This window comes from Hoplias malabaricus, chromosome 12 (genome assembly GCF_029633855.1).
Source record: "Hoplias malabaricus isolate fHopMal1 chromosome 12, fHopMal1.hap1, whole genome shotgun sequence".
Lineage (NCBI taxonomy): Eukaryota > Metazoa > Chordata > Actinopteri > Characiformes > Erythrinidae > Hoplias > Hoplias malabaricus.
In genome coordinates, this window is record NC_089811.1 from 35,071,478 (window position 1) to 35,098,390 (window position 26,913).

The 26,913-nt window shown below is 40.5% G+C and overlaps 1 protein-coding gene across 2 annotated transcripts in view; it reads right to left on the reverse strand.

Moving 5' to 3' along the window:
• The window catches only part of LOC136710593 (inactive dipeptidyl peptidase 10-like), a 111,592-nt gene that overhangs the window by 39,244 nt on the left and 45,435 nt on the right, over positions 1 to 26,913 (reverse strand). For both annotated transcript variants that reach the window (XM_066686248.1, XM_066686250.1), the window contains exons 2-3: positions 4,002 to 4,116; positions 2,978 to 3,073 (exon numbers count right to left, since the gene is read on the reverse strand). In XM_066686248.1, the coding sequence (XP_066542345.1) occupies positions 2,978 to 3,073; positions 4,002 to 4,116 (211 nt within the window). The remainder of the gene's footprint in view (positions 1 to 2,977; positions 3,074 to 4,001; positions 4,117 to 26,913) is intronic.

The following is a 26,913-nucleotide window of genomic DNA, read 5'->3' on the forward strand; positions in this document are numbered from 1 at the left end:
TGGTATACAACAACAAAAAATGCTATCACCCCCTAATCAGCTTCAGTATGCACAGAACCAACAACCCAGTCATGATTTGTAATTCACACACAGGTCTTTATTTTCATGAATGAAACAAGCATCTCTACTGGTTTAACTTTGATAAATTCCGTGTTACATGTTACCCTGCGTTAGTTCATGCACTGCTCTCCTCTACAGTGTTTGATTTTGACAGCAATGCTATGAAGTGTACTGTAAAACATCTCATGTTTTTACTCTGTTGTTTCGTGAAAAGTAAGCTGACCCACACAGGCATTAACACGTGTAAACATAAAAACAGCGAGCGCAGCTTTTGTAAGTGACCCAGCAGCATGTTTGCCAATAGAAGGGTCCAGGATGTGGGTTTCTCTGGCAGATTTACACAGTACTGAAAACATTTCAGTCGTTTTGAAAAGTTTCCAGTCTCGATGTATTTATTGCATATGCTACATCTGGCCTCTTTGTACGTATTAAGCTTCACGGTCACACTCTCAATGAACAGTGTGTGCTTCTTGGGTGTCCATTGAACTATAACTCAGGGTTTCTGATTCTGTGAACATCTTTACACAATGAATAAACCCACGTCTGAAGTGTAGTGTTGTACTGTGTGTGTGTAACTGTGAAGGAGTTCTTTATTGAGTGCAGTGTATGGACTACTCTGAAGGCCATTAAGCCTGGAGATATTGATGGACAGCTCTGCCTCATCCAGCTCTGCCTCATCCATCTTTTTTCTGATGAGGTAAACAAGGCAAACACACACAACAACTGCCTCTTTCCTGACTCAGGCATGGCCTTTGAAGTTAATGTGCATAAACATATTTAAAATATGCACAACACAGCATGGCAGGGCATAATCCAGCACACACAAACATACCCCTAGACAAACAAAAAGAAACAACAATGCCTCTGTCTCAGACATCACACACCCTCAAAATGACATGAAAGAGCTCAGAACTAGGGATGCATTCGTATTTAAAGCTGATTAAGATTTAGATTTCTGGCTCAGTGTACACTCAGAACACACTAACTCATTTATAGTACTTGTATAAAGTGTGTATCTAAACTCAAAATATAAACAGTATTATTTGCTCTTTAACTGATTATTCACTCTTTAAAAAAACACTACGTAGTATTTCCACCTTAAAATTACTGCTTCTAAATGATTGTGATGTTCCACAAAGCTGTAATAGGAAGAGTAGAGCCCCTTGTGGCTGCTCTGTTGAGTCCTCTGCTGCTTTACTGGACTAAGCAACTTCTGAATCACGGGGCGGAGGATCCTCGTGAGAAATGCGTAACACTTTACGGCATAAATCTCACGGGTTGTTACCTAGCTACAAGAAGAATCTAGCTCAGTATTCCCAGTAAGGACATTATGGTAGAGTGAGCAAGGAGGATTAAGAGAGAGAGAGAGAGAGAGAGAGAGAGAGAGAGAGAGAGAGAGAGAGACAGAGAGAGAGAGAGAGAGAGAGAGAGAGCAGCCTTAAATGATGACTAAATTTACACAGTAGACTGAGCATTAAGTATTTGTTGCCTTTTTTCATGTGTTGCTGTGTTAGTTAAAGATTTTTGTGATAAAATGTTATAATCAGGTTTTTGAAAGTTACTGAGCAGTGAGCCAGGGTTTGCAGCTGCTAACGTTAGCTAGATTAGCTCACTTTTTCACGTTAGACATCGATTCTGGTAATATGTGCTTTTCTGTGTGTTGCTGTTGGGGTGAAATGGCAAGAAATACACTTTGTGTCGGTGGAACCCAAGCTTTGTTGAGGACAGGGTTATAATCACATGTTTAAGAGTTACTGATGAATGAGGGCGAGCGGTAGAGCCTGCTAACTTTAGCCAGATTAGCTCACTTTTTAGCGTTGGACATTGATTCTGGTAATAAGTGCTTTTCTGTTGGTTGCTGTGGGTATAACAGCTAGAGTACCCCTAAAGTTACACTTTTTAATTGTAATAGCACGGTCTAGTGTATATTATGAGCGATATATGGGTTGTAAACATGAATTACACTCAGCAGCATGTAGCTAATACTTTCATTGTATTCTTTTAATACACAAGTAAATTATGTTACATCAAATGTAAATTGTGACTGGCTTTAGAGCAAAATGAAAATGAGCACTGACTCAACTCTTATGCTATATTATATATGTTATATTTTTACTTTTATTGTCATGTGGACATTTCAGCTCATGAAGTTCTCAGTATAACGCAAACAGAAAAGACGCAGTAATCAAAGCATCAGAATCATGATACTGCATATACTACATGACAAGTGTTTCTTACAACCTGTTATTGTGTTGACATTGCTATGCACATTACAAGAGCGATCATAGATGATTCATATTGAAGACATCATGTGCTATACAATCTTCCATTTGGAGAGATGCCTGATGACAAAATCAAACAGCACCCTAACCAAGGCCTAACCAAGGAAAGAACTTGCTAAGCAGTAGCACATTTTTCATTTGATCTTTTTTTTTCTGTTGGCCTTTACAACATTTTAAGGCATCTGTGAACCTCCAAACCTCAGCTATGAAATGAACTGCATTTTTCATAATCTAGCTCTTTCAGTGCAGGTTAAAGCCTCAGCTTTTTTCAGAACATAGAAACGGTCATGGGTTTAAGCCAAGCCTAAGAAAGTGTCCATCCTCCAGACACTGACACCAGCATGAATAAAGCATGTGGTTGATCAGGCCACCGTGCTGTCAGTCACTCAGCCCTGTCACACAGCTCTTTCATGAGAGAGGGAGATTACATGTGTTCACTGACACAACAAGGAGCCAGATTGTCATTACTTAAGAATGTGTGCATCTCGTATTTACAGAGTGTGTGTATGAGAAAAAGACAGAAAGGGAAAGATAGATAAACACAGAGGGAGAGACTGAGAGCAACAGAATGTGACAGAGAAACTATTTAGAATGATAGAAAAAACAAGAAAAAAACATCCTGCAGATTGTCTTACCGTTGATCCAACGAGCCTCAGGATCGTGTATGTAAAAATCAGGACCAAACAGATCGTCCACTGTCAGTTTAGTGTCACTGCCAGCCAGAGTGTCCGCTGTCAACACACACACACACATACAAACACACATTACAAAGCCATCAGAAATGAGACATAGACCTTTTCTCAAGGTCATGTCTATCAGTGTCTGCAGAGGTCGACCCTGGACTGAACACAAAAGAAACACATTCTCTCACACACACACACACACACACACACACACACACACACACACACACACACACACACACAAAGACACACACACACACACACACACACACACACACACAAAGACACACACGCAACACAGTTCAAGAACAAGCACACATTTATGAGGCATTCTTTAAAGACTGAGTTAAAGAATACACAAAAGTGATTTGGTTGAAAAATTCAAGGCTGCTGACTCCATGCAAACAGGAAAAGGTTTTACCTTAGACAAACTTTATATTTGTGGTTTGACAGTGAAAAGGCATCTGGAGATTTAGAACTCCAGAGAGAACTCCACAACAGAGAGAACTCTTTAAAAGCAAAGATGAGGATCTTGCTCTATTGCTAAGTCTAAATAAAGAGACCAACAGTGCTACAAAACTAAACAACTCCACTTACAGATGAGTTTCTGTGGTACATCAAACAGTGCATAAAACTTAGAGAGAAGTAAAACTTCAGCCATGCACAAACAAGAGTGGTTTTTCCTCAAACATACCGTTCCATCTTAAAAGACACAAAGCTTCTGAATGTAAACAAACCAGAGAGAACTGCAGTTCCCCACAATCACAGACGTTCCCTTTAAATGCATGCTTACTGGTTTCTACTGCTTTATTTGTTCATGATTGTTTAGCGGGTCTGACTGTTTCACGCCTCAAATGGAGTTTATATTATCATTGACACAGCAAGATTCAAAATACAAATAATTTTCTCTCTTGTTAAGAGGTAGACTTGCAACAGTCACTGATTGATATAAAGCATAAAAATGTGTTATGTGTACCTGGCGTGAGGAGGATGACCGACATGGTAATGAGTGAACAGACCAACAGAATGACTAGCAGAGCGATGGCAATCCCCTTCCAGTTCCTCTGTGGAGGGCTCACCCCACCCAGATCCTATAGACAGACAGACAGAGACCAGAGAGAGAGAGAGAGAGAGAGAGAGAGAGAGAGAGAGAGAGAGAGAGAGAGAGAGAGAGAGAGAGAGAGAGAGAGAGAGAGAGAGAGAGAGAGAGAGAGTTATCTCTTGCAGAGTAATCACAGTGCAACATGCGTGCCTTTTTTATATCACACCACACATGGTCACTTCCAGTGCTGTTATTTTTACACTTTTCATAATCATTAACACAATTTTATAATTAAAAATAAATGAATAAACAAGTTTTTATGTCATGTTTTTACACTGACATTCCTTTATTAAGCTAAAATTGGCCTTGAAAAAAATAATTGGACTTGATTACTGTCAGTCACATTGAATATAAATGTTATTTCAGAATCATTTTCGAGCAAACAACACATTACCCTGTGACCAAAAGCAATTCCTGAAGAGATAGCAATAACATATAGAAATATTAGCACTCTGGAAAGGGAAAAAAGTGTTCAGCACTTCAGTTAACCACTTCAGAAAACTACCCAGAGAACTGTAGTACGGACAAATGGAGAAAACATAAGTACTAGTCAACCTTACAAGAAGTGATCAGCATATAAAGGAATGTCACATGACCACTCATCCAGGAAGTCACAAAAGAATCCAGATGAATATCTAACTCACAGAAAAAGTGAGCATTCATAATTTCAACATTAGAAAAGTGTATATATGGGAGAGTGGCAGGATGAAACTACTGCTAATCAAGAGGAACACAACAGTTAACTCAAGTGTGTCAAAAACCCTCAAGCCTTTTGGAATCCTTACCTGTGGAGTGGTGAGTGAAAAGAGGAATATTTGGAGGCAAAGATTCTGTTATGGCATTAAGCTATCACAGTTTCTCACAAAGAAAAAACATCATACCCAAAGCCCTCTGAGGTCGGCTATGCCGCCGGCGGGATAAAATTGAAATTCCACATAAACACGTATATAACTCTGCGAGATTTTATCCTAGAAAAAAAATACAACATACCTCGGAAACCTTGAAGGGTCTACTTTCCAACTATATATAGGATGAAACGATATATATATTTATATTCTTGTGAGAGAAGCGTAAACAACAACCGGCACATTTTTGAGGCACAAGCTTTTTTGTTCCGCCCATAGACGCGTTCTGCCATTCATATGTTGACACTATGGTAATTCGGCAGCTGCTAGTGGAGGATCATTGGCTGATAATTTGCATGAAAACGCCCAAATACAGAGCACATGTCGCGGAATTGTTTACGTGGAGCTTCGTCATGTCGCACTCACGGGAGCTGCGGAGGAGAGCTTTGTTCTGGAAAATGAAGAGGATTTCAGCTCATCTGACGAAAGCGGGGAGGACAGTGACGAAGAAAGATTTATTTTGAGATGCGGATTGATCCGAAGGAGGATTTTTGTGAAGGGTAAGTGAAATATTTCTTTTCAAATGAAACAAACCCACGCTTCGCGCTCACTGTGTACACTCCGCGAATTCCGGATAAATTAAAATAAAGAATAAATTAAATAAGTATTCCTTTGTATATGAAAGCATAAATTAATGTAAAAAAAACCTGCTGTTGTGTAAACGGGACATTCAAGTGTAGCCTGTTGCTAATCTGAGTGCATGCTGAGAGTGCTAACATTAGCATGCGAGGCTCCAGTACCATAAGTGTGGCTTATGGCTGTAAATGTTTAGCCTAGTGTGGTAATGTCATGTGTAAATGGCCTGTGTGAATGTAATAGTGTCATCCTATGTAGCTTGTTATGCTATGTACTGCTATACATAGGTCATATACAAGTACTGTATTTGAAATACAAGTAATTATTAGTTGTAGTGACTGTTGGCATGAATAGCTAATCTTTGTAACTGCTCAGAAGCTCACATTTCTTATTATTTTTCTTTCAGAAATGTGGAAAATACTCCACCTCCAAGCAAAGACGACGGCGTCAACCAAGTCTGCAACCACCAACGTGTAAACACATGGTCCTTCCACATCTGCTCTGCAAGTTTAGCATTTTGCATTACACAACTCAGCACAAAACTTTGAAGTGGTACAGAAAACTGTTTCTTCACTTCTTGGACATTGCTGCTACCAATGCCTACATTCTCCACAACAACTTATGCAACAGGACAGCCTGACCCACAAGGCATTCATGGAAGAGCTTGTTGAACAGCTGTGTGGTATGCAAAAACCCCATGGAAATGTGAACAGTGTGATGTCTACCTTTGCATGCAGCCAGACAGAAACTGTTTTAGAGACTGGCATCTTTTGTTGAACTGACTCATACATATATACACACACAAGGATATACAGTATGACTATCTTTAGTATATTATCACTATGTTTACATGTGAACACATTTTCCATTTATTTTAATTCATGCCAGTTATTTATTTTTTTGTTTTTATTGCTTGTTTAGTTCTCTTTTTTTGAAATAAACTGTGATAAACTCTGCCTCTGGTCTCTTCTCTTTTGACAGCTGTGGCAGTGACAGCTAATGGGCCATTCATTAGGCAGTGGGGTGGGGACCTCGCACCTCGGTTTTCGCACCTATCTTCATACATATGCAACGTAGGAGCCAGTGACTGAGAAAAACAGAGTGTCACCTCACATTTGTTATGTCCTAAGTATAAAATTACATACAATTTATGAAAAGTAGAATCAGCAGTGTGTTGCCAAGACCCGTGTTCACAAAGTTTTGACCTCAAAGGTCCCGGTGAGAAATGTTTAGAAGGTGTTTTTTCACAGTATATCAGCACTTCTGAAAACAGGTTTTTGGAAAGTCTAAGTTTAGAGTAAATTTAATCAAAATATAGATGTATGACACTCTTACTGATTCAACATTGTTGTTGCAGAGATAGTTCTGAAAAATGCATGTGTAACACTTTGAGAAAAAATAATTTCAGATGCGTACAATTTGTAAAACAATCAAGGCATGTCAGACTACACCAGAGTGTCTGAAAACCCCTCAGACTCCAGGGGGTTAAACATGGTGGTGGTCCTGTGATGGTGTCAGGATGTAACTGATGGAAACAAAAAACCCAGCACTGTACTAGAAAGTCCTGAAAGATAATTCAGCTGAACTAGGCTGTGCAGCATGATAATGATCCAAAGCAGTAGAGTAAGTCCTTCTCTGAATGGCGCAACAGAAATCAAATTAATAGCCTGGAATGGCCTAAATAAAATCCTCAATGAGGATGTCCATAGAGATGCTGTAACAGACGCTCAAATGGGTAGTTTAGTATTCATAACAATTTGAACTTAAGCATAACCCTCTTAACCTCAGTAAGCAGAAACAATTTGGCATTTCCTTTTTTGCTTCATTTTTAAGTTTAGAGCTGCTTTATTTTTTTCCTACAAGCCAGAACACATAGCAACAAACATATGCAAACACTATGTGAAGTGCACAAAAAGCAGACAAAGGACCTCTGGCTCAAAATTTCCTCAGTGAAATGATATAAGCAAAGTGCTAAAGAACGTGAAGCAGGGCCATGTTTGAGTGTGTCTCTGCATGTGTGTTTTCTTTGTGCTCCACGTGCCTCAGCATGTTACTACACTCCATCTTTCTATTATTCATCAGATTGCCTTTGTCTTATAATTCAACACAGAGAGACTCACAGAGTGACTGTGTATTATTTAATAAACTGTAAGGAATAAAAAGCAGGAAATGTATTGGATTAACACTGCCAGGAGTTTATGCGCCATATAGCACATGCAGAGAAACATAGTCTCTCTCTCTCTCTCTCTCTCTCTCTCTCTCTCTCTCTCTCTCTCTCACTCACACACACACACACACACACACACACACACACATACACATACACCTGTGTGTTTCAGTCTCTGATCTACAGCCTAGATCTCTTACCAAATACATCTGTGTTCTGTCTGAATGCAGGACTGAGATAGCTGTTAATACACGGCCAAATCTTCAGGCTTATACACTATGAACATGTGGTGTGCTCCTTGCTTTAAACAAACCTTATTTTACCACAGTTTTACTTTATGAATAAACTGTTAAAATTAATGTAGGTGTAAAATTCAGTGCCGTATAGGAATCCAGCTCTGATAACTACACTCTTTCAAGAATTGTAACACTGAACAATGTATATATTTAGATTCTGAACAAACTAATCCCTGTTCACAAGATTTCTTTATAAAAAAATACCCCTATGCCTTAATCTACACCTCTGCCTTCATTCAGTGCATTGACTGAGCCTTTACGAAAACAGTATGTTACTTTCAATATTTATTGTGAATTGTATTCACAGTAAACTGTATTGTATTATAATTTGATTCATACGCAGGATAAGATAATTAAAATACCATATGCCAATCCATTAGAGCTTTACATAGTGCCCACATCACCCTCTTCCTACCAGCAGCCACCAAATTTCTCTTATCACAATTTGTTCAAATCCTGTAACTGACCACTAAGGTTGATCATGGCTGTTTATGATCCCATCAGCAACCAGCCACCCTTAACTACTAAGGTACTAAAGGAGCTCAGTCGATGAGTACCCAAACCACCCACTGCATCATTAGCTCTTCCCAGGGGTCATCAGGTAGGCTCCTCTCCTCACCAGTGTTTCGCTGAATTAAGCCCACAACACCTCTGAAAGGATCAACAGTGTTCAGCAGGGATGGGTCTGCTCCTTTTAAGCTAACTTTACAGCCTTACAATTCCCTTAACCATCAACAATCATAAATGCACACTGGCCTCCCTGGTGACTAAGACTGTACCTAGCCCCACTGGCACCGTTAATGCATGCTTAGTGCCACCAATTCCATGTGATCTTTATGTGCTACATCACCAACAACCATAACAGCACCTCTACAGTGTATTTCTCCAACTAGCCTGCACTTTCCATATCCACAACCACTGACTAGGCCTTTCAGCTATTTCTGATAAGTCCTACACAGCTGCCCATAATTTCCAGCCCCTGATGCCGATGTGGCCGACTTATCTCCACCAGTCTTACATGTGCCTGCCACCCACGTTCCCTCATCTCATCCGCCAAGTCTGCTTCTTACAAATGCTTCAGAAAAAAAAAAAAACTTAACAGACATTTTAACACTACAACATTTTTCACGAAAACAGTATCAGTTTACTTTAAATATTTATTAAGAAATTACAGCAGTTGTGTGAATTGAATATGTTTGAAATTAAATGGAATGAGAAATTATTTGTAATTGTACAACAAAATGTGTCTTCCACATTTAACCTATCAGTGGAAGACACACACACACACTAGAGGCTGTGAACACACACCCAGAGCGGTAGGCAGCAATCCACGGCTGAGGGGCCCTGCTCAAGCTGTGGATTGATGGAGGAGGACAGTGCTGTTCTTTCACTCCCACCACCCCCAATTTTCCTGTCGGTCACAGGAGTCGAATCATTGACCTTTCAGTCCACAGCACTCTTCTCTAACCATTAGGCCACGACTGCACACAGCCATTTGACAACATGGATGCGATTATATATCAATCTTAATTCATTGAGCCAATAAAATATATTTAATAGGAGGTAGATATTGTTTGGTCAAAGTAAAAAAAAAAATTAATACATTCACAAAAAACTCCCTGACTTGATTATTATGGAATTTGCTTCTTAGTGAATTTAGTGAATTTAAAATATTATTTGTGATTGATCTTATACGAATGTGAGTGATCTTTTTGAACTACTCTGATGTGCTTTTACAGTTTGTGTCGAAGAGTCTCTTTGAGCTGAGCAGCATTACTCTCATTTTTTGTGATTAACTGCAAATCTAATTTGATGTTTACACTCACATAGCGCAGTTTTTAAAGGGCTCTTTTGCATACTGTAAAATTGAAAAGGCAGAAGTCAGGATAATATTAACACTTTATAATAATTTGTAATATATTTTGTGCCAATTTTTATTTAAACAAGTTTGTACGCCTTTTCATAAGTAATCATTCCATTTAATATGAAGTATATTTTTGAAATCTTGAGCAAGTGAGATTTTGAGAAGAATGCTTTTGAAGTAACTGTGTGTGTGTGTCTTTGGAAAAGTGTTCCTGTTTTCTGTGTTTTGTCTGAAGCTACAGCTTCCTGACCTTGGCCCAGTGCATACTAGACTGGTTAGATGAAGACTTTGAAAAGAGAGAAAGATATGCTTTCTTCTTGTCCTTTCATACTTGTTTTTCATAAGTGTAGCTATGAGTTGGTAAAACGCAACAAAAGATTGAAGCCTCCTTTGTGAAAATAACCAATGAGAAAAATACAGCACCTACATAAAAACATATCCTTCACAATAGCCAGAGCATTTTCAGTGGTTCTCACACTCCAACATCCTCTGACCTCATCCTGCATCGCTGACTGCCTAAAAAGCAAGAACTGTACGTGTGTGTGTGTGTGTGTCTGTGTGTGTGTGTGTTGGGGTGGGCAGGGGGGCTAAATAAATGTGTGTAAAGAGGAGAGTGTGTCCTTGCCCTATCACACATTGACTGTAAATGGCTAAATGCTGTCATGCGTGCTGCTCTTTCTTCTCCTTCCTCCATTTCCTGCTCAGCTGAAAAGCTGATGGAGGTTCACTTATAATGTGAGTTATGAGCAGCAATGGGTGCACCCTGTGCTATCCTTGCACAACCACACACACACACACACACACACACACCCCTACGCTTTACAGATTTCAGACAGGACTCAATTAAAATTTACAATAAACGAGTGAGCTATAATCAAAGTTAGACCAATGTCAATCACACCCGCATGCGCTTAAACACACATAAACACACACACACACATGCACACACACAATCAGAGCACACCATACGACATTATATATATGCAGACTCTCTTTCTCCCCCTAGTTTGATTTTCTGTCAGTGATGTACTACATCTTCCAGATGTGCTTCCTCTCTTTGTATGCATCTGTATGTTTCTTGGAGAATTAGAAAAGGCCATAAATACACACTCAGCAGTAAAGCTGAGAGAGAGAGAGAGAGTTAAAGAGAGAAAGAGAGGGAGAGAGAGAGAGAAGAGAGAGAGAGAGAGAGAAAGAGAGAGAGAGAAAAAGAGAGAGAGAGAGAGAGAGAGAGAGAGAGAGAAAGAGAGAGAGTTAAAGGGAGAGAGAGAGAGAGAAAGAGAGAGAGAGAGAGAGTTAAAGGGAGAGAGAGAGAGAGAGAGAGAGAGAGAGAGAGAGAGAGAGAGAGAGAGAGAGAGAGAGAGAGAGAGACTCATTTTCAGTTTTATACGTTGCTATATAGAGATTACAAGATCAGGGTAAATAAACCTTAACACTTAGATACAGCCCAGTGACCATGGAATGTTACTTTATTCTGCTCAGATTGTCTTTTCAAATTCTACATATTTTGCACAAATAATCGTTCCACTTCCACCTCACAGTAACCAGAATCAGACCTGAGCTGAAGCACACAGTGTGCACACACTGAATAAACATTTTTCATGCTTGAAACTCAATCTTTGCACATAAGAAGATTAACGAATATGGTTTCCATGTAACTGTATTTTTAAAGTAATACTCTTCCATATGTAGAGTGGCTGTTTACCTAGAGTATGTAATTTCACACTGAGTGAAATCTCTTTTACACACAGCTCTAGATTTTTAGGGAAAGCGTATTGAATTATATTGTTATAAGCTGATTCAATATGTTGGCTGTTGTCAGAGAAAAACCTTAACAAAAAACCCACAAGTAGTTTATAGTCAAGTTATATCAAAATCAACTTGTAAGCACATACCATCAAGAACGTACTGTGATATTACTAATACACTGTCTGGGATGCAGTCTAATGCACATATGAGATGAAAATTAAGGAAAGACTTATGGAGGAATGGATAAGCATGACTGATAATGGAAGGCATTCTCTTTATTGATGATGACTACTAACAGAAGAAGCGGAATAAATTCTGAACACAAAAACCCTGGAATCTGTTAAAACACCCACATGTTTGTTGAACTTGTAGCATGACAGTGAAACAAAACATAAATAATACAAATGATATTCAAAAGAGTTCAAAAGTGATGTTTAGTTTGTTTGAGTCAATCATATGATTGCATTTTACTGGGCATGCTTTTCCCTCACAGAGATAAAAATGGATGCAGAAATCTTCAAAAACAAGAAAGAAATAATAAGGATTCTAACAAGATTCTTCTTCTTCTTTAGGTTGCTCAACAGTGCAATCCACACGTCGATCTGGCACAGTTTTTAAGCCAGATGCCCTTCCTGACGCAACCCTCCCTGTTTATCCTGGCTTTGGGACTGGCACTACAAACACGATGCATTCCAGTGGCTAGGTACACACACTCACACCTAAGGACACTTTTGAGTCACCAGTCCACCTACCAACGTGTGTTTTTCGACTGTGGGATACACTAGGAGAACACACCAAAGTCCTCACAATTTTCAAGCAAGATTATATTTATTTCTTTAATTATTATCGTCTGCTGATCCTCTGAGGAGGGATCGAAAGAAATGAACTTTTACAGCAAGTGATTTCTGAAGCAGTTAGTGCAAAACACTGCAGAGGGATTAGTTCAGTACAGGTCTTTCTATTCTTTTTAAATATTAAGAAGGTGGTACCACTTTAAATCAGTGACCCTGGTGGTTTTTTTGACCATTCATTCATTCATTCATTCATTCATTATCTGTAACCGCTTATCCAGTTCAGGGTCGCAGTGGGTCCAGAGCCTACCTGGAATCACTGGGCGCAAGGCAGGAATATACCCTGGAGGGGGCGCCAGTCCTTCACAGGGCAACACACACACTCACACATTCACTCACACACTCACTCACACCTACGGACACTTTTGAGTCGCCAATCCACCTACCAACGTGTGTTTTTGGACTGTGGGAGGAAACCGGAGCACCCAGAGGAAACCCACGCGGACACAGGGAGAACACACCAACTCCTCACAGACAGTCACCCGGAGGAAACCCATGCAGACACAGAGAGAACACACCAAACTCCTCACAGACAGTCACCCAGAGGAAACCCACGCAGACACAGGGAGAACACACCACACTCCTCACAGACAGTCACCCGGAGGAAACCCACACAGACACAGGGAGAACACACCAACTCCTCACAGACAGTCACCCGGAGGAAACCCATGCAGACACAGAGAGAACACACCAAACTCCTCACAGACAGTCACCCAGAGGAAACCCACGCAGACACAGGGAGAACACACCACACTCCTCACAGACAGTCACCCGGAGGAAACCCACGCAGACACAGAGAGAACACACCAAACTCCTCACAGACAGTCACCCAGAGGAAACCCACGCAGACACAGGGAGAACACACCACACTCCTCACAGACAGTCACCCAGAGGAAACCCACGCAGACACAGAGAGAACACACCACACTCCTCACAGACAGTCACCCGGAGCGGGACTCGAACCCACAACCTCTAGGTCCCTGGAGCTGTGTGACTGCGACACTACCTTTTACAACAAAACTGTTGTAAAAAAAAATGTATTTAATTATAATATTAATACATCTAGATTATTCGCTCTCTTGATCATGAAGAAAATAACACCTTGGCAATGTCGAGCCAATATCAGGTTTAACTGACACAGGATCTCATTAGGGCAACAATGTGATGCAACAGATTTTGCAGGACTACAGAGTCCTGGGGTTTGTTTAAGAGATGTGTAAGTGTAAATAACTATTTAAAGGTTTACAAATCCATCACTCAATCTCAAGGTTGTTTGACCACTTAAACATAGTAACAAAAATGTTTTTAAAAGAAACCAAAAGTGGTTCTTCTATGTCATCGCTCAAAGTACCTTTTGTAGCACCTTTGTTTTAAGAGTGTAGCTGTGAATGTGTGAGTGTGTGATGCCCTGTGATGGACTGGCTGTATTCCTGGATGCCCCGTCCACTTTGGGTTACTGCCTTGTGGACCATGAATGCAGCTAGGATCTGGACCCACCTCGACCCTGAACCTGAAGCGGTTACAGACAATGAATGAATGACCCTAACGATAAGTATCCACACAGACCCTTTTGACACAGGATAATTATGTCAACCCAAGCATGATTTTTGTCAGTGGTTATGTGTGGTTATGCTATAAATGGGCATGTCCATTATTCTACGGTACACATTTGTAACACACAAAACACCGTATGCACTATTACTGTGTTTGTGTGTGTGCTTGTAAAAGCAGAACTGAGTGAGTGGAATAAGTGCAAAGTGAACAGCACTCAAATAAAAGTGCCTCTTCACTGCAGTGTGGTATTACTGAGTTAATTTAGATGAAGTAACACATTTCCATCATTTAATGAAAGGTAATTTAATCTAATCTAACATCCCCATATTGAGGCGTATGAAAATCTGCTTTGAACATTTCCACTTTGAATATCTGTAATTGGTCTGAAATCTATGATATGGTTATCTTTCAAACAGAAAAGGTTGTGTGGTTAATATTCCTGTTTATGACCTCACAAACTGCTGATGATGGTAATGTATGCATGGTCAGCTGCTTACATATCTATAAATGAATGTTGACTGTAGGACTACTGCAGCACTGACCTTCCTCTGTATTTGGATATACAGTTAGATTAATATGGACTGGATTATGTCTTTACAGCTGCAGAAAACACACCAGCCCCAAATCCCTATGTCTTTTGTGTTTGTCACTGAGTGAGTGAGCGAGTGACTGTGCATGTAGATATCTGAAATTGTGTGTGTGTGTGTGTGTGTGTGTGGTTAATAAGCTCCCTATTTTTAGCCGGGCAAGATTGTGTGTGTGTCCGCTTGTTCGACCTTGCTGTGCACGCGGTCAGACAGGCGGGCGTACGAAAAGATTAGTGCCAAAACACAGGATTAATCTCTCTAGCTCCATCCCTCGTTAGTGCCATTCCAACATGCCATTGTTACTATCTCGTCAAATCTTAATCCTCACAGCTAATTATACAGCCTTTATGAACACAAAAACTGGGTGAGAAGCTGATTCATGGCTAACAGCGATGTTTAACTCAAAAGCAGAACACAGCAGACTCCATGACACCGGCGCATATCAGCCAGCTAGACGATGCAAACTCTGAGAGCCTTTGTACTCAGCCTCAAAGAAAACAGTTACACACCTCCTCCTGTTCCCAGCAGGGTATGTGCCAGGGTGTACAGAGGAGACGTAATGGTTTTCTACCATTCGAGATTCAAAACGGGAATGGCTATGTGTGTGAGACAACCCCAACTCCATTTCTAACACATTTACAGAAAAAGGTCATGCAAAACATTCTTAAAGCAAGAGCTCAGAAAAAAAAACAAGATATGTTTAGTGTCTGGAATTTTCTTCTTTGATTTACTTGCAGTACAAAATGAATGCAGTTAAAGAAGCCTAGTCCTTAATCTTATTTTCCAACCAACAGTAGGTAGTGTTTTTACCACACAACTTCACAATCAGGGCGGCACGATGGCGCAGCAGGTAGTCTGGAGTTTATGGGTTCGATTCCCGTTCCGGGTGACTGTCTGTGAGGAGTGTGGTGTGTTCTCCCTGTGTCTGTGTGGGTTTCCTCTGGGTGACTGTCTGTGAGGATTGTGGTGTGTTCTCCCTGTGTCTGCGTGGGTTTCCTCCGGGTGACTGTCTGTGAGGAGTGTGGTGTGTTCTCCCTGTGTCTGCGTGGGTTTCCTCCGGGTGACTGTCTGTGAGGAGTGTGGTGTGTTCTCCCTGTGTCTGTGTGGGTTTCCTCCGGGTGACTGTCTGTGAGGAGTGTGGTGTGTTCTCCCTGTGTCTGCGTGGGTTTCCTCCGGGTGACTGTCTGTGAGGAGTTAGTGTGTTCTCCCTGTGTCTGCGTGGGTTTCCTCTGGGTGACTGTCTGTGAGGAGTTGGTGTGTTCTCCCTGTGTCTGCGTGGCTGCGTAGGTGGATTGGCGACTCAAAAAGTGTCCGTAGGTGTGAGTGAATGTGTGTGTGTGTGTGTTGCCCTGTGAAGGACTGGCGCCCCCTCCAGGGTGTATTCCGGCCTTGTGCCCAATGATTCCTGGTAGGCTCTGGACCCACCGTGACCCTGAATTGGATAAGCGCTTATAGATAATGGATGGATGGATGGATGTTGTTGATACTCCAGGTCCAGCACTGCAGAAACTACCACTGGATGTAACTTTAGGAGAAGGGCTGGAAAACCACTCCACCTCATGAGACTCAAAATGACAACGCTTCTGCCTGTGCCACACCGTGACTATGAGTCAGGGAGGAGGCTGACTCTGCTCTGAGCAGCACTGACTGAGGAAGGGCTGTGGCCACAAGACTGTCTTCACTCAATTGGTGCCTGCTCTCTTGTCATTTGCACCCACAGTGAACAATGAGACACACCTGGCGAGGACTGGCAGGTATATAGGAGTCTGAGAATGCTGAGGGGTAGGAAAGGCTGATTATTTTAATGTTTGTGCCTGAATATGTGTGTGTGTGTGTGTGTGGGAATTAAGTTACTTTGTTTCATTATTATTCTAGCTTTAGATCAGCGCAAAACAAACATTAGAAACTCAGAGAGAGAAAATAATTATAAATCAGTAAATGTACCTGGATTATCAGGTAAACCAAAGTAAAAGTGCATTAGCCTCATAATTCCAACTGAACTAAGCACTTTAAATATGTCTTGGTTGGCTCACTACTATAAAGTAAGAGGAAAAAGCCTGTAAATAATTTTTTTTGCCAAACTATTGCCTTAACCCTTTCTATATCAGCATTAAAAAATGGCCTAGAGAGGAAAAGGCCATTTGAATATGGTCCGCAGACACAGAGCAGTTAGTGATTCTCTCCTTGCTGACAGAGACAGACCACTTTGCCCACAGCAGATTGCGGACATAAAGCAACTTTGCTTCATGAAGCACCCAGCTGCTCACAAGCGCCCGCCTTGGGACATCTAAATCTCTAGACTGATATGCTTCACTCACACAGCCTATGATTTTCAGGAGATTTTCACAAAAATGAGCATAACACGCACCACGAGGGGTAGATAGCACATATCTCTTCACTAAGCAGTGCTTCTATGTGTGGTTTAGTGCCTGATCTGAACAGATTCAACCAATCTCTGCCAAATCCTGAGCTGCCAACCGCATTAGTGAAACCCTTTAGACTGTGATTTTACTCTGAGTTTCAGGGTCACAACAATCATTTTTTAAAACTTATCAAGCAACTTTTGTCAGTCTTCAAGGGGTGTAATTACAGCTGTGACCTCCAGGCCACCATAGGAAACATAATTGACCCAGCTCCACAGGCCACTACTCACTTTGGCAATAGTGGCAGTATGACTCTATTAGATCCTGAGCTCTGTAATACAGAATAATATCCTTCCTCCACATTTAAAATGTCAACGTCTGCCCTTTCACATGTCCAGATTGCACAAGACTTAAACAAGGCATTACTCTAAAGTCTGGATACATCTTCTCAATAGTAATTGGTGGAATTAAGCTATTCGCCGTATAGAACCGTGTACCAGCCCCTACCTCTGTACAACCCAAGTTATGGTCTCAAACACATTAAAGTGGGGAGAAGTTCTACAAATTAACTCTTGATGAGATCACGGCTGTTCACAGAACACCATTCCTGGTGACGACCTCATGCAGCTGATTGAGAGAACGCAGAGTGTGTGCAAAGCTCTTTTCAAAGCAAAATGTGGCTATTTTGAAGAGTCTAAAGTATAAAACATATTTTGGTTTGTTTAACCCTTTTTTTGTTTACTACATAAATCCATATGTGTTCCTTCATAGTGTTAATGTCTTCCACATTCATTTACAATGGAGAAAATAATAAGAAACAAAGAAAAACCATTGAATGAGAAGATTTTTGACTGGAAAAATGCCCTAAACAAAAGAAACCCTCTCTGAGTGGGTGTGTCCAAACATTTGGCTAGTACTGTATTTAGCCAACAGTGTGGTGTGTTCTCCCTGTGTCTGCGTGGGTTTCCTCCGGGTGCTCCGGTTTCCTCCCACAGTCCAAAAACACACGTTGGTAGGTGGATTGGCGACTCAAAGGTGTGAGTGAATGTGTGTGTGTGTCTGTGTTGCCCTGTGAAGGACTGGCACCGCCTCCAGGGTGTATTCTAGCCTTTCGCCCAATGATTCCAGGTAGGCTGGCACTGGTAACTTGCCTCACTAACAAATAACTAGCAACAATTTCTTTAAACCATGTTCTGAATAGTATCCAATAAACAAACACATTTAACTGTGTGTGTGTGTGTGTGTGTGTGTGTAGGTGTCTGGTGTGGGTAAACAGGGAAGCATGATATATCCCATACATATACATCTCATACATATACACACTGTGCACAATACATGTGCAAAATATATTCAGAGCCTATTCAGTTCCATTTATTTAAAATCCAGGCAAAATGGTCATTAAGTAAAAGGTATTCATCTTCAGGAGGTACTACTCCAAAGAATAGAACATTAGATCATTCACTTAAGTAAAGTATTAGAAAATCAAACGGAAGATAAGTTAATTATGAGGGAGTTTCCAAAAGGAGTTCAAAATGAATATAAAGATTAAAAATAGGACTCCTTTTGGAAAGACTCCTTTTGGACAGGCCTGGTAGTCTATCAAAGCTTTCCCCATCAGATAAACAGTACTTAAAGCTTTCATCTTGAAAGAAAATTAAGCTCCATCCTCGCTTCATATCTAATCATCTCTATGGGCACTTCTGTGCATCCTTCTAGTGTGAAAAGACAAACCAACACTGTAGGTCTGAACATATGTGGAGCAGCCAAGAGGGCGTTTCTGAGAAATATCAGTAGACAAGAATGAGAATATGCAAATCAAACAAAAAGCTGTGTTCTCAGAAAAATGCCCCAGTGCCCCAGACTTCAACATTACTGAATGTGTTATTTGTTTGGGGTCTCTCTGTTTATGAGAATCAGGAAACATTGCATTCAGTATTGAATATAAGCCACACAAAGAATGGAAGAAGTGGATATGTGTTTTTGATCACTTTCTTTACACTGAAAAATGATGACTGGATTATTAGTGTGAATTTTAAGTTGGATGTTGTATGCTGGAATGCTTTTACTGTGTGTGTGTGTGTGAGAGAGAGAGATAGAGAGAGAGAGAGAGAGAGAGGGAGGGGGGAGAGAAGGAGAGAGACAGAGAGAGAGAGAGAGCGGGGGAGAGAGGAGAGAGACAGAGAGAGAGAGAGAGAGAGAGAGAGAGAGAGAGAGAGAGTATCCTGAGAGTAAATAAAACTCATGATGTTTCACTGCTACTCGTTACAACAGAAGCTACATTGGGACTAGAACTACCAAAGTCTGTTGGGCGACAGCAAAAGCAGAGATGATTGGATGCTTTGAGGCTAAAAATCCTTGGAGTGTGGTGAATATCTGCTGCTGAGTAAGTTCTGTACAATGTTCCTTCACTCTGAAATCCAAACAAAGAATTCTACACGTCTACAAACCGCAGTAAAACATTAAAAAGCAGTAAGTTATCATTAAAGGTGTCAATCGAGAGTCAAAATTCAACTGAACTATTTCCAGAAGTTTATAGAAAACTATTCATTCAATAGATCTTCTGAAATCAAGAATATTAGTTTGCATTCCACTTGCAGCAGTAACATCAACAAGAGCCTTCTGCAGAAACTCATCCCAAATGTACTGAAATTCCACTGCTCCACAGTCCAAAGCTGAAGAGCTTTATCTCCCTCTAGCTGACTCATAACACTGAGCATGGAGACCTTAGACCTATGTGTAGGCACTGACAATTACTTCTCTACAAAGATTAGACCTACTGTGGCTGTTGAATGTGTGTCTGTGTAAGCAAAGCACCATAAAGTGTTCTCATTCATTGGAAAGAGTGTCCAGATGTCCACTGGGAAGGCTGAAGCAATACACGAGCCATCTGTTGAGCTATACACATGAGGAAGTGTAATATTTTTTGTTAATTAACCTGCCATCAGGTAAAAAATCTTCCTGTTCAGCAAACTGTATTTCTCAGGCACAGACAGAGCGATGCTTCACTTTATGCAAAACAAACAAAACGTCTAATGCGGTGCATACGCCAGCTCAGTGTGAGAACTGCTGTGTTTAATGTCGGTGTTCAATGTGGGGGAATGCATGTATTTGTTTCGCTGAGATATTGTGTGGTCTATGGTATCTAAGGTTCTCTTGTGGATATGTTTGCCGTTGTTTATTTTCCAAATCCCTGATGTGTGATTCCTCTGCACGGCTGGGAGAGGAAAGGTTCATGATTACATCACGGGCATCACATCAATCAGAATCACTCCAGACGAGAGCCAAAGCCAAAAGCCTCAAGGCATTGCAGTATATCTGGCCTCTTACTTTACACACACACACACACACACACACACAAATATACTAACAGCCTTAGAGCTGCTTCACCACAAAACCTGGAGTTCTTACTGTCCTGACTCCATATTCCAATGCAGGGTGCTTGCTTTTATCTGAGGTTATATCATTTGCATTGGATGAACAACATAGGAATCACAGCCCTTTAAACATTGTCCTACATATGAGGCACCAAATTAAAATACTAGACAAATTAACGTTAATTAATAACATTTATTAATCGCATACCAATTAAGAAAAGCACTGGCTCTGATGAAGTGTAAAGTCATGTAAATAATAAGACAAAATGCCAATGGTTCATCCTATATTTTCCCTATATAAGAGCAAAAGATGAAATGGACAATAAAACAAAAAATATCACATCACAATACAAAGACATTTCCACAATACTTTCAATATTATATACTTTCAACTCCTCACAGACAGTCACCCAGAGGAAACCCACGCAGACACAGGGAGAACACACTAACTCCTCACAGACAGTCACCCGGAGGAAACCCACGCAGACACAGGGAGAACACACCACACTCCTCACAGACAGTCACCCGGAGTGGGAATCGAACCAACAACCTCCAGGTGCCTGGAGCTGTGTGACTGCGACACCTCCTGCTGCACCACCATGCCGCCCTAAAGGTACAGTCATTTTAGTTCATTTTTTACATATGGTGCTGGGTGAGGTTCAGTGAAAAGCAGTCTTTCTAATTCAACATGCATTTAGGCATCCACCATATGCCCAGAAAATAATATCCATAAAAATTACAGTAATTATAAAACATTTGTATATTGACCAACTGTAGATTGAATTAAAATGTAATTAGAAAAAATACTACATTATTTGTTTTCATTTTTATTTTTAATTTTAATAAAAACTGTAGTCCTTAAACAAATGCATGGATGTGTTTCACAATGTATTAGAGAGTCTTAGAGACTCTTAGAGAGGTGTCAACTGAGATGAAGGGTGTCTTCTCTGGTCATGCACTGTCAGCTCTGTAATGCAGCCATTTCCTGCTTGTTTCAGGGGCTTTTTGTCTTCAATCAAATGTGCAATACATTGCTAGACAGGATGACTGACTTGAATCCGCAAAACACCACAGTTACTTTAATGGTGTGTTTCAGGTCGGTGCCCTGCTGCAAGGTGAATGCCATCTAGCAAGTTTTGAGGTTTTTGATTGGAATCCATCCTACTATCAATAAAAACAAGTGAGCCTGTTCCACTGGCAGTCATAACTGCCCAAGCCTCCGTGTTCCCTCACTCTGGTATAGGTTAATCCCCATGTTAAGTCAAATCTGTGTGACTGTTAAGACTTCTCCAGTACAGCGAATGGATGTACAACTTAGAAAACTAACTTTGCTTGGCTGACAATTGAGTGACAGTTCTAATGTGAAGTGCAAAACTATTTCCAATGTCATGACATTTAAGATGTTCATTCTGAAAGATGTTCATATTGTGCTGTCCTTGGTTTAAAATGGAAAAAAAAGTGGCAACCTGGGATTTCATTCATTTCATTTGCTTTTTTAGATCCTTACATTCCACCTGAAGGATGTGAGAAGGCTACACAGATAAAGCCATGCTGTAGAATCCTATCACTTGAGAATATATCCTGGAGATTGTTCTTGATTAGTTCAAGACTTTCCTTCATGATTCAAAGTATGATTTGGCTAGCATAGCTAAACCACACGTCCACATTCTTTCTCCTCAACAATGAATCAGAGGTGCATTTCTATATGATTTCTGACAAAAGTACTTTCTTAGAAATGTAGCTGATATTTCAAAATTTTGCTGGTATGCTCATGTTGGTGTTTGGTGGTTGGGTTCCACTCCAGGTCTGGGCAACCAGTCTGTACTGCACCAATAAGAGTCCTTGGGCAAGACTCCTAACACTGCATTGGCCTTCCTGTAATACCAGTAACCTTGTAAGTCACTCTGGGTAAAAGCGTCTGCCAAATGCCTTAAATGTAAATGTTAGGTTTTAACAGCATTAGAGCCCAGATGTAAAAACTCACTCACCTCTATAACACATTTAGACTATATATGAGCTCATGTAGGGCGGCACAGTGGCGCAGCAGGTAGTGTCGCAGTCACACAGCTCCAGGGACCTGGAGGTTGTGGGTTCGATTCCCGCTCCGGGTGACTGTCTGTGAGGAGTCTGTTCTCCCCATTTCCGCGTGGGTTTCCTCCGGGTGCTCCGGTTTCCTCCCACAGTCCAAAAACACACGTTGCAGGTGGATTGGTGACTCAAAAGTGTCCGTAGGTGTGAGTGAATGTATGTGTGTCTGTGTTACCCTGTGAAGGACTGGCGCCCCCTCCAGGGTGTATTCCTGCCTTGCGCCCAATGATCACAGGTAGGCTCTGGACCCACTGCGACCCTGAATTGGATAAGCGGTTACAGATAATGAATAAATGAATGAACTCATGTGTTCATGTTCTAACAATGCCACTAAATTTTATTCCTTTAAAACTATGAATGGAAAGATGTCTGTGAACATAACTGGGACTCTTCCAGTGTTTACCTGATGGTAATACATCCCTGAATTAAAGCTGAAAGTCTTCTTTTCATTTAAATGATTATTTAATTTACAAGTGCAAAGCCAAAACAACATGGAATATGTCACTGTCTAATTACTTACAGATTGTGATGAATATTATACTGCTCTTCCTCACACATTGTTAAAAACACATCACAGTGTTCTGTCAAACAATATTAAACACTGTTACACATCACGGCACATGACTGAACCTGTGAAATTTGTAAAATCATCAGTGTTCATTATTACTGAAGAATTCAAATGGAATAAACTCTGCTTCAGAGGCCAATTAATCAAAGTGCACTCTTACATTTGTCAAGATTTTCATCCGTGCAAGAGAACTTTTATAGTGTTTCTAGATTTTGGTTAAGGCAGCAGCCTATTTAAGATCCTATCTCAACCCTCCACTGAGCAGAAATACCAATGTAATTTGCAACTTCACTGGCAAATAAATCAGATTTTTGTAGTTTCACTATATTGCCAACTGTAGCACTATCAGGAAATGTCACTGACTGTCAAATAGAGTTATGCTTCTCTGCTGCTGAATGGGATTGCTCAGGTGCTACAAACCAATATCTAGCTCATAAGATCACTGACCAGCAGGAACCTGAGCTATTTTTGTGGGAGTTATGCCATTTTTAAATGGTGTTAGCTTATGTTTTGCAGATGAATTCACTAAGATGGACAGAAGAAGTAACACTAGATCTAATTTCTGAAGCAGGTTATGGGAAACCTTTTATCATTCTGAATCTCAGATAAGGCCACTTTACGGGAGAAAGGGAAAACCTTATAAAAGTTGTCGTCTCTGGACAATTATTTTAGTTCTCGTATGAAAAACAAGAAAAGCAGACAAACAAGCTTCTGTTTAGACAACAATATTCTTGTTAAACCAAAAGGTCAGCTTGTTGGTAACTATACATTATATAATTATCTGCATTGCTTGGTTGAAAAAAACATCACTAGGTTTTGAAAATATGGCGTCACTTTGACCACGACTGGAGATTTCACCTACAGCACGGAGTGGCCGCCATTGTTTATTAATATGTCCAAACAACAGAAGAGCTTTCCAGAGTGCAGCATTCTATAGCAGTATTAATGCCTTAATGTACCCTTGTGTATAACGGTAATACAGCATTCAAAAACAGAACCACTGTAAACACTAAGTAGCGCACAGAATTCACAGAAACATCCTAAATTACTAAATTATCATACATTTACTGAGTAATACTGAACCTTGGAGAGAGCAGAGGTTAGTATTCTTAATCAGCACCAGAAACCTAGCTTAGCCTAGCTGAGCCTAGCATAACTTCTATTTCCTCTGCTACTATGACTACTATGAGTACTGCTGAGTGTCACAAATTCTACGGAACCTGCATTCAGAAATTACACTACTGGCAGCCTACTCAGTGCAACTTTAGACAATAAGATTAAAGATTGTAATTTTTCTACTAAAAATAGTAATTCTGGTAAGCTGTTGATATAAGCAGCAATTTAAATCAAATCCATATCCCCTATCTGTTCTTTGCTTAAATATATGGCCAACTAACTTCATTTTCACAAAACATTTTGGTGGCTTCATATATTTAAAACATAAAATCTCAAAAAGCAAACGCCTACAAGTAAGAATGAATAAAGAATGAAGAAATCCATTCAGATTGCATTTACGTGGAGAAAATGTGCCAAGGAAGCTACAACTTCAATATTTCATACAATGTATGGTGTTTTATATGCGTTGTATTCATTTAAAAAATGAATTAATGTCACTTTACAATTATAACTACGCAGACATGATTTTACTGTTGCCAGACGCCTTTAGCTAGGAGAGGTTAGTTCATCATTGTACCAACTATCTGGGGTTTTCTTAAACATTCAGCTGGAATAATGAGGATTCAACGGTGCTTAATTGTAGCTAATGTAATGACTCCAGCAGAGTCTTGTTAAAAGTTTGATAAAGGCTGCAGTGATGCTGACGGTTGAGGTGAGTAAACACCAGACGCCTGCAGTGGGTTACTGTTGATGCAATCACGCTCTAACTAGAGTACTTCAATAAACTGTCTTATAAGGTTTCATTTGAGATCAGATGTTGTCTGTGTAGGCAGTAGGTGGCAGGGCAGCTCACCAGGCCCCAAAATAAACCCACAGTGTTCACCACCAGAGCACTGTCACGACCACAACACAGTATTGTTCAGCAGAGTACATAACAGAACTATAAAACAAAATAAAGGTAACCCTAACCACAGCACAGTACTGCAGTGGGTAATGAGAGCAATCTCTTCTTCAGACCAGCGCCTGCCTCATAAATCTTAATTACTTTAATCTACAGGCTGTCATATGCATCCTGCTTCTGACCAGTGAACTAATCACTTATTCACGATTTGTGAAGCATTTAATATCTGTCAGTTTCACAAATCCCACTGAATTTCTAATGTTTTTATTTTCCACATTATATGTAAGGTCATGTTACATCAAGGCTTTCTTAATCTCAGGCTGTCATATAAATACATGGCCTACGGATCTTATATTGGGCAAACCTCATGGCTGCATCATACAAGACCTCATTACACTATATCACACACAGTTTCTTGAAATGATTCATGTTTTATTTGAATGAAGACAATGTGACAAAAATTCAAACAAAATTTTTTTTTTAATTCAAATATATTCAGTTTTTTTATTTGTGTTGTTCAGAGTCCAAAAATAATCATTTACAGTTTATCTTAAATTTGCATATCATAGTTTGATCAAAACCTTATTCAATATATTATGATATTGTTACTGTCCAAAGCAAAAATACGTATCTCCAAAACAGTAACTTTTTTAAAATAAAAGGAAATAACTTTAATACAAATATTTTTTTCCAAGTACTTCTGGAGCATTTCTATTGGTCCATTCTTAATTACATTTTCACGCAGTGTGAAGGACAGCTGCTGTGTTCAACTTATATAGTAAACTAAAAATCTACAAAATTTGAATTTTGGAGTGTTTGTATTGTACTGTGGTGTTGTTTGTACATTAAAAATGTTCATACAGGTGAAATAAGCAGTCAAAGCCATGGCCATGAGTATTTCCACTTTCAAACTGCAGTGTTCACAAAACAATCACAAACAGGAAGGTCAGAAAACCAGGATTTTTACATCATTAACTTAAGAAATCAATTCTGTCAACATGTGGAGTGGGGCTATTTAACCACAGGTGAGCAGTGGTGAGACTGCTGAAAACAGAGGCAATGACTAATTCATAGATCCTCATGTACTGAATGCAGTTGAATGTGTAGTTACATCCAAACAACAAAGAATTCTGACAGCAGCGATATGAAGGTGTTGTAAAAATTGCAATATCTACAGCTTCAATATTTAAGTGATTTTCTTATCTGCAAATGGTTTGATAAAGCGGCACGGTGGTGCAGCAGGTAGTGTCACAGTCACACAGCTCCAGGGACCTGGAGGTTGTGGGTTCAAGTAGCACTCCGGGGGGACAAACAGCGTGGGTTTCCTCCGGGTGACTGTCTGTGAGGAGTGTGGTGTGTTCGACCCGTGTCTTCATGGGTTTCCTCCGGGTGACTGTCTGTGAGGAGTGTGGTGTGTTCGTCCCGTGTCTTCATGGGTTTCCTCCGGGTGACTGTCTGTGAGGAGTTAGTGTGTTCTCCCTGTGTCTGCGTGGGTTTCCTCCGGGTGACTGTCTGTGAGGAGTGTGGTGTGTTCTCCCTGTGTCTGTGTGGGTTTCCTCCGGGTGACTGTGTGTGAGGAGTGTGGTGTGTTCTCCCTGTGTCTGTGTGGGTTTCCTCCGGGTGACTGTCTGTGAGGAGTGTGGTGTGTTCTCCCTGTGTCTGTGTGGGTTTCATCCGGGTGACTGCCTGTGAGGAGTGTGGTGTGTTCTCCCTGTGTCTGCGTGGGTTTCCTCTGGGTGACTGTCTGTGAGGAGTGTGGTGTGTTCTCCCTGTGTCTGCGTGGTTTCCTCCGGGTGACTGTCTGTGAGGAGTGTGGTGTGTTCTCCC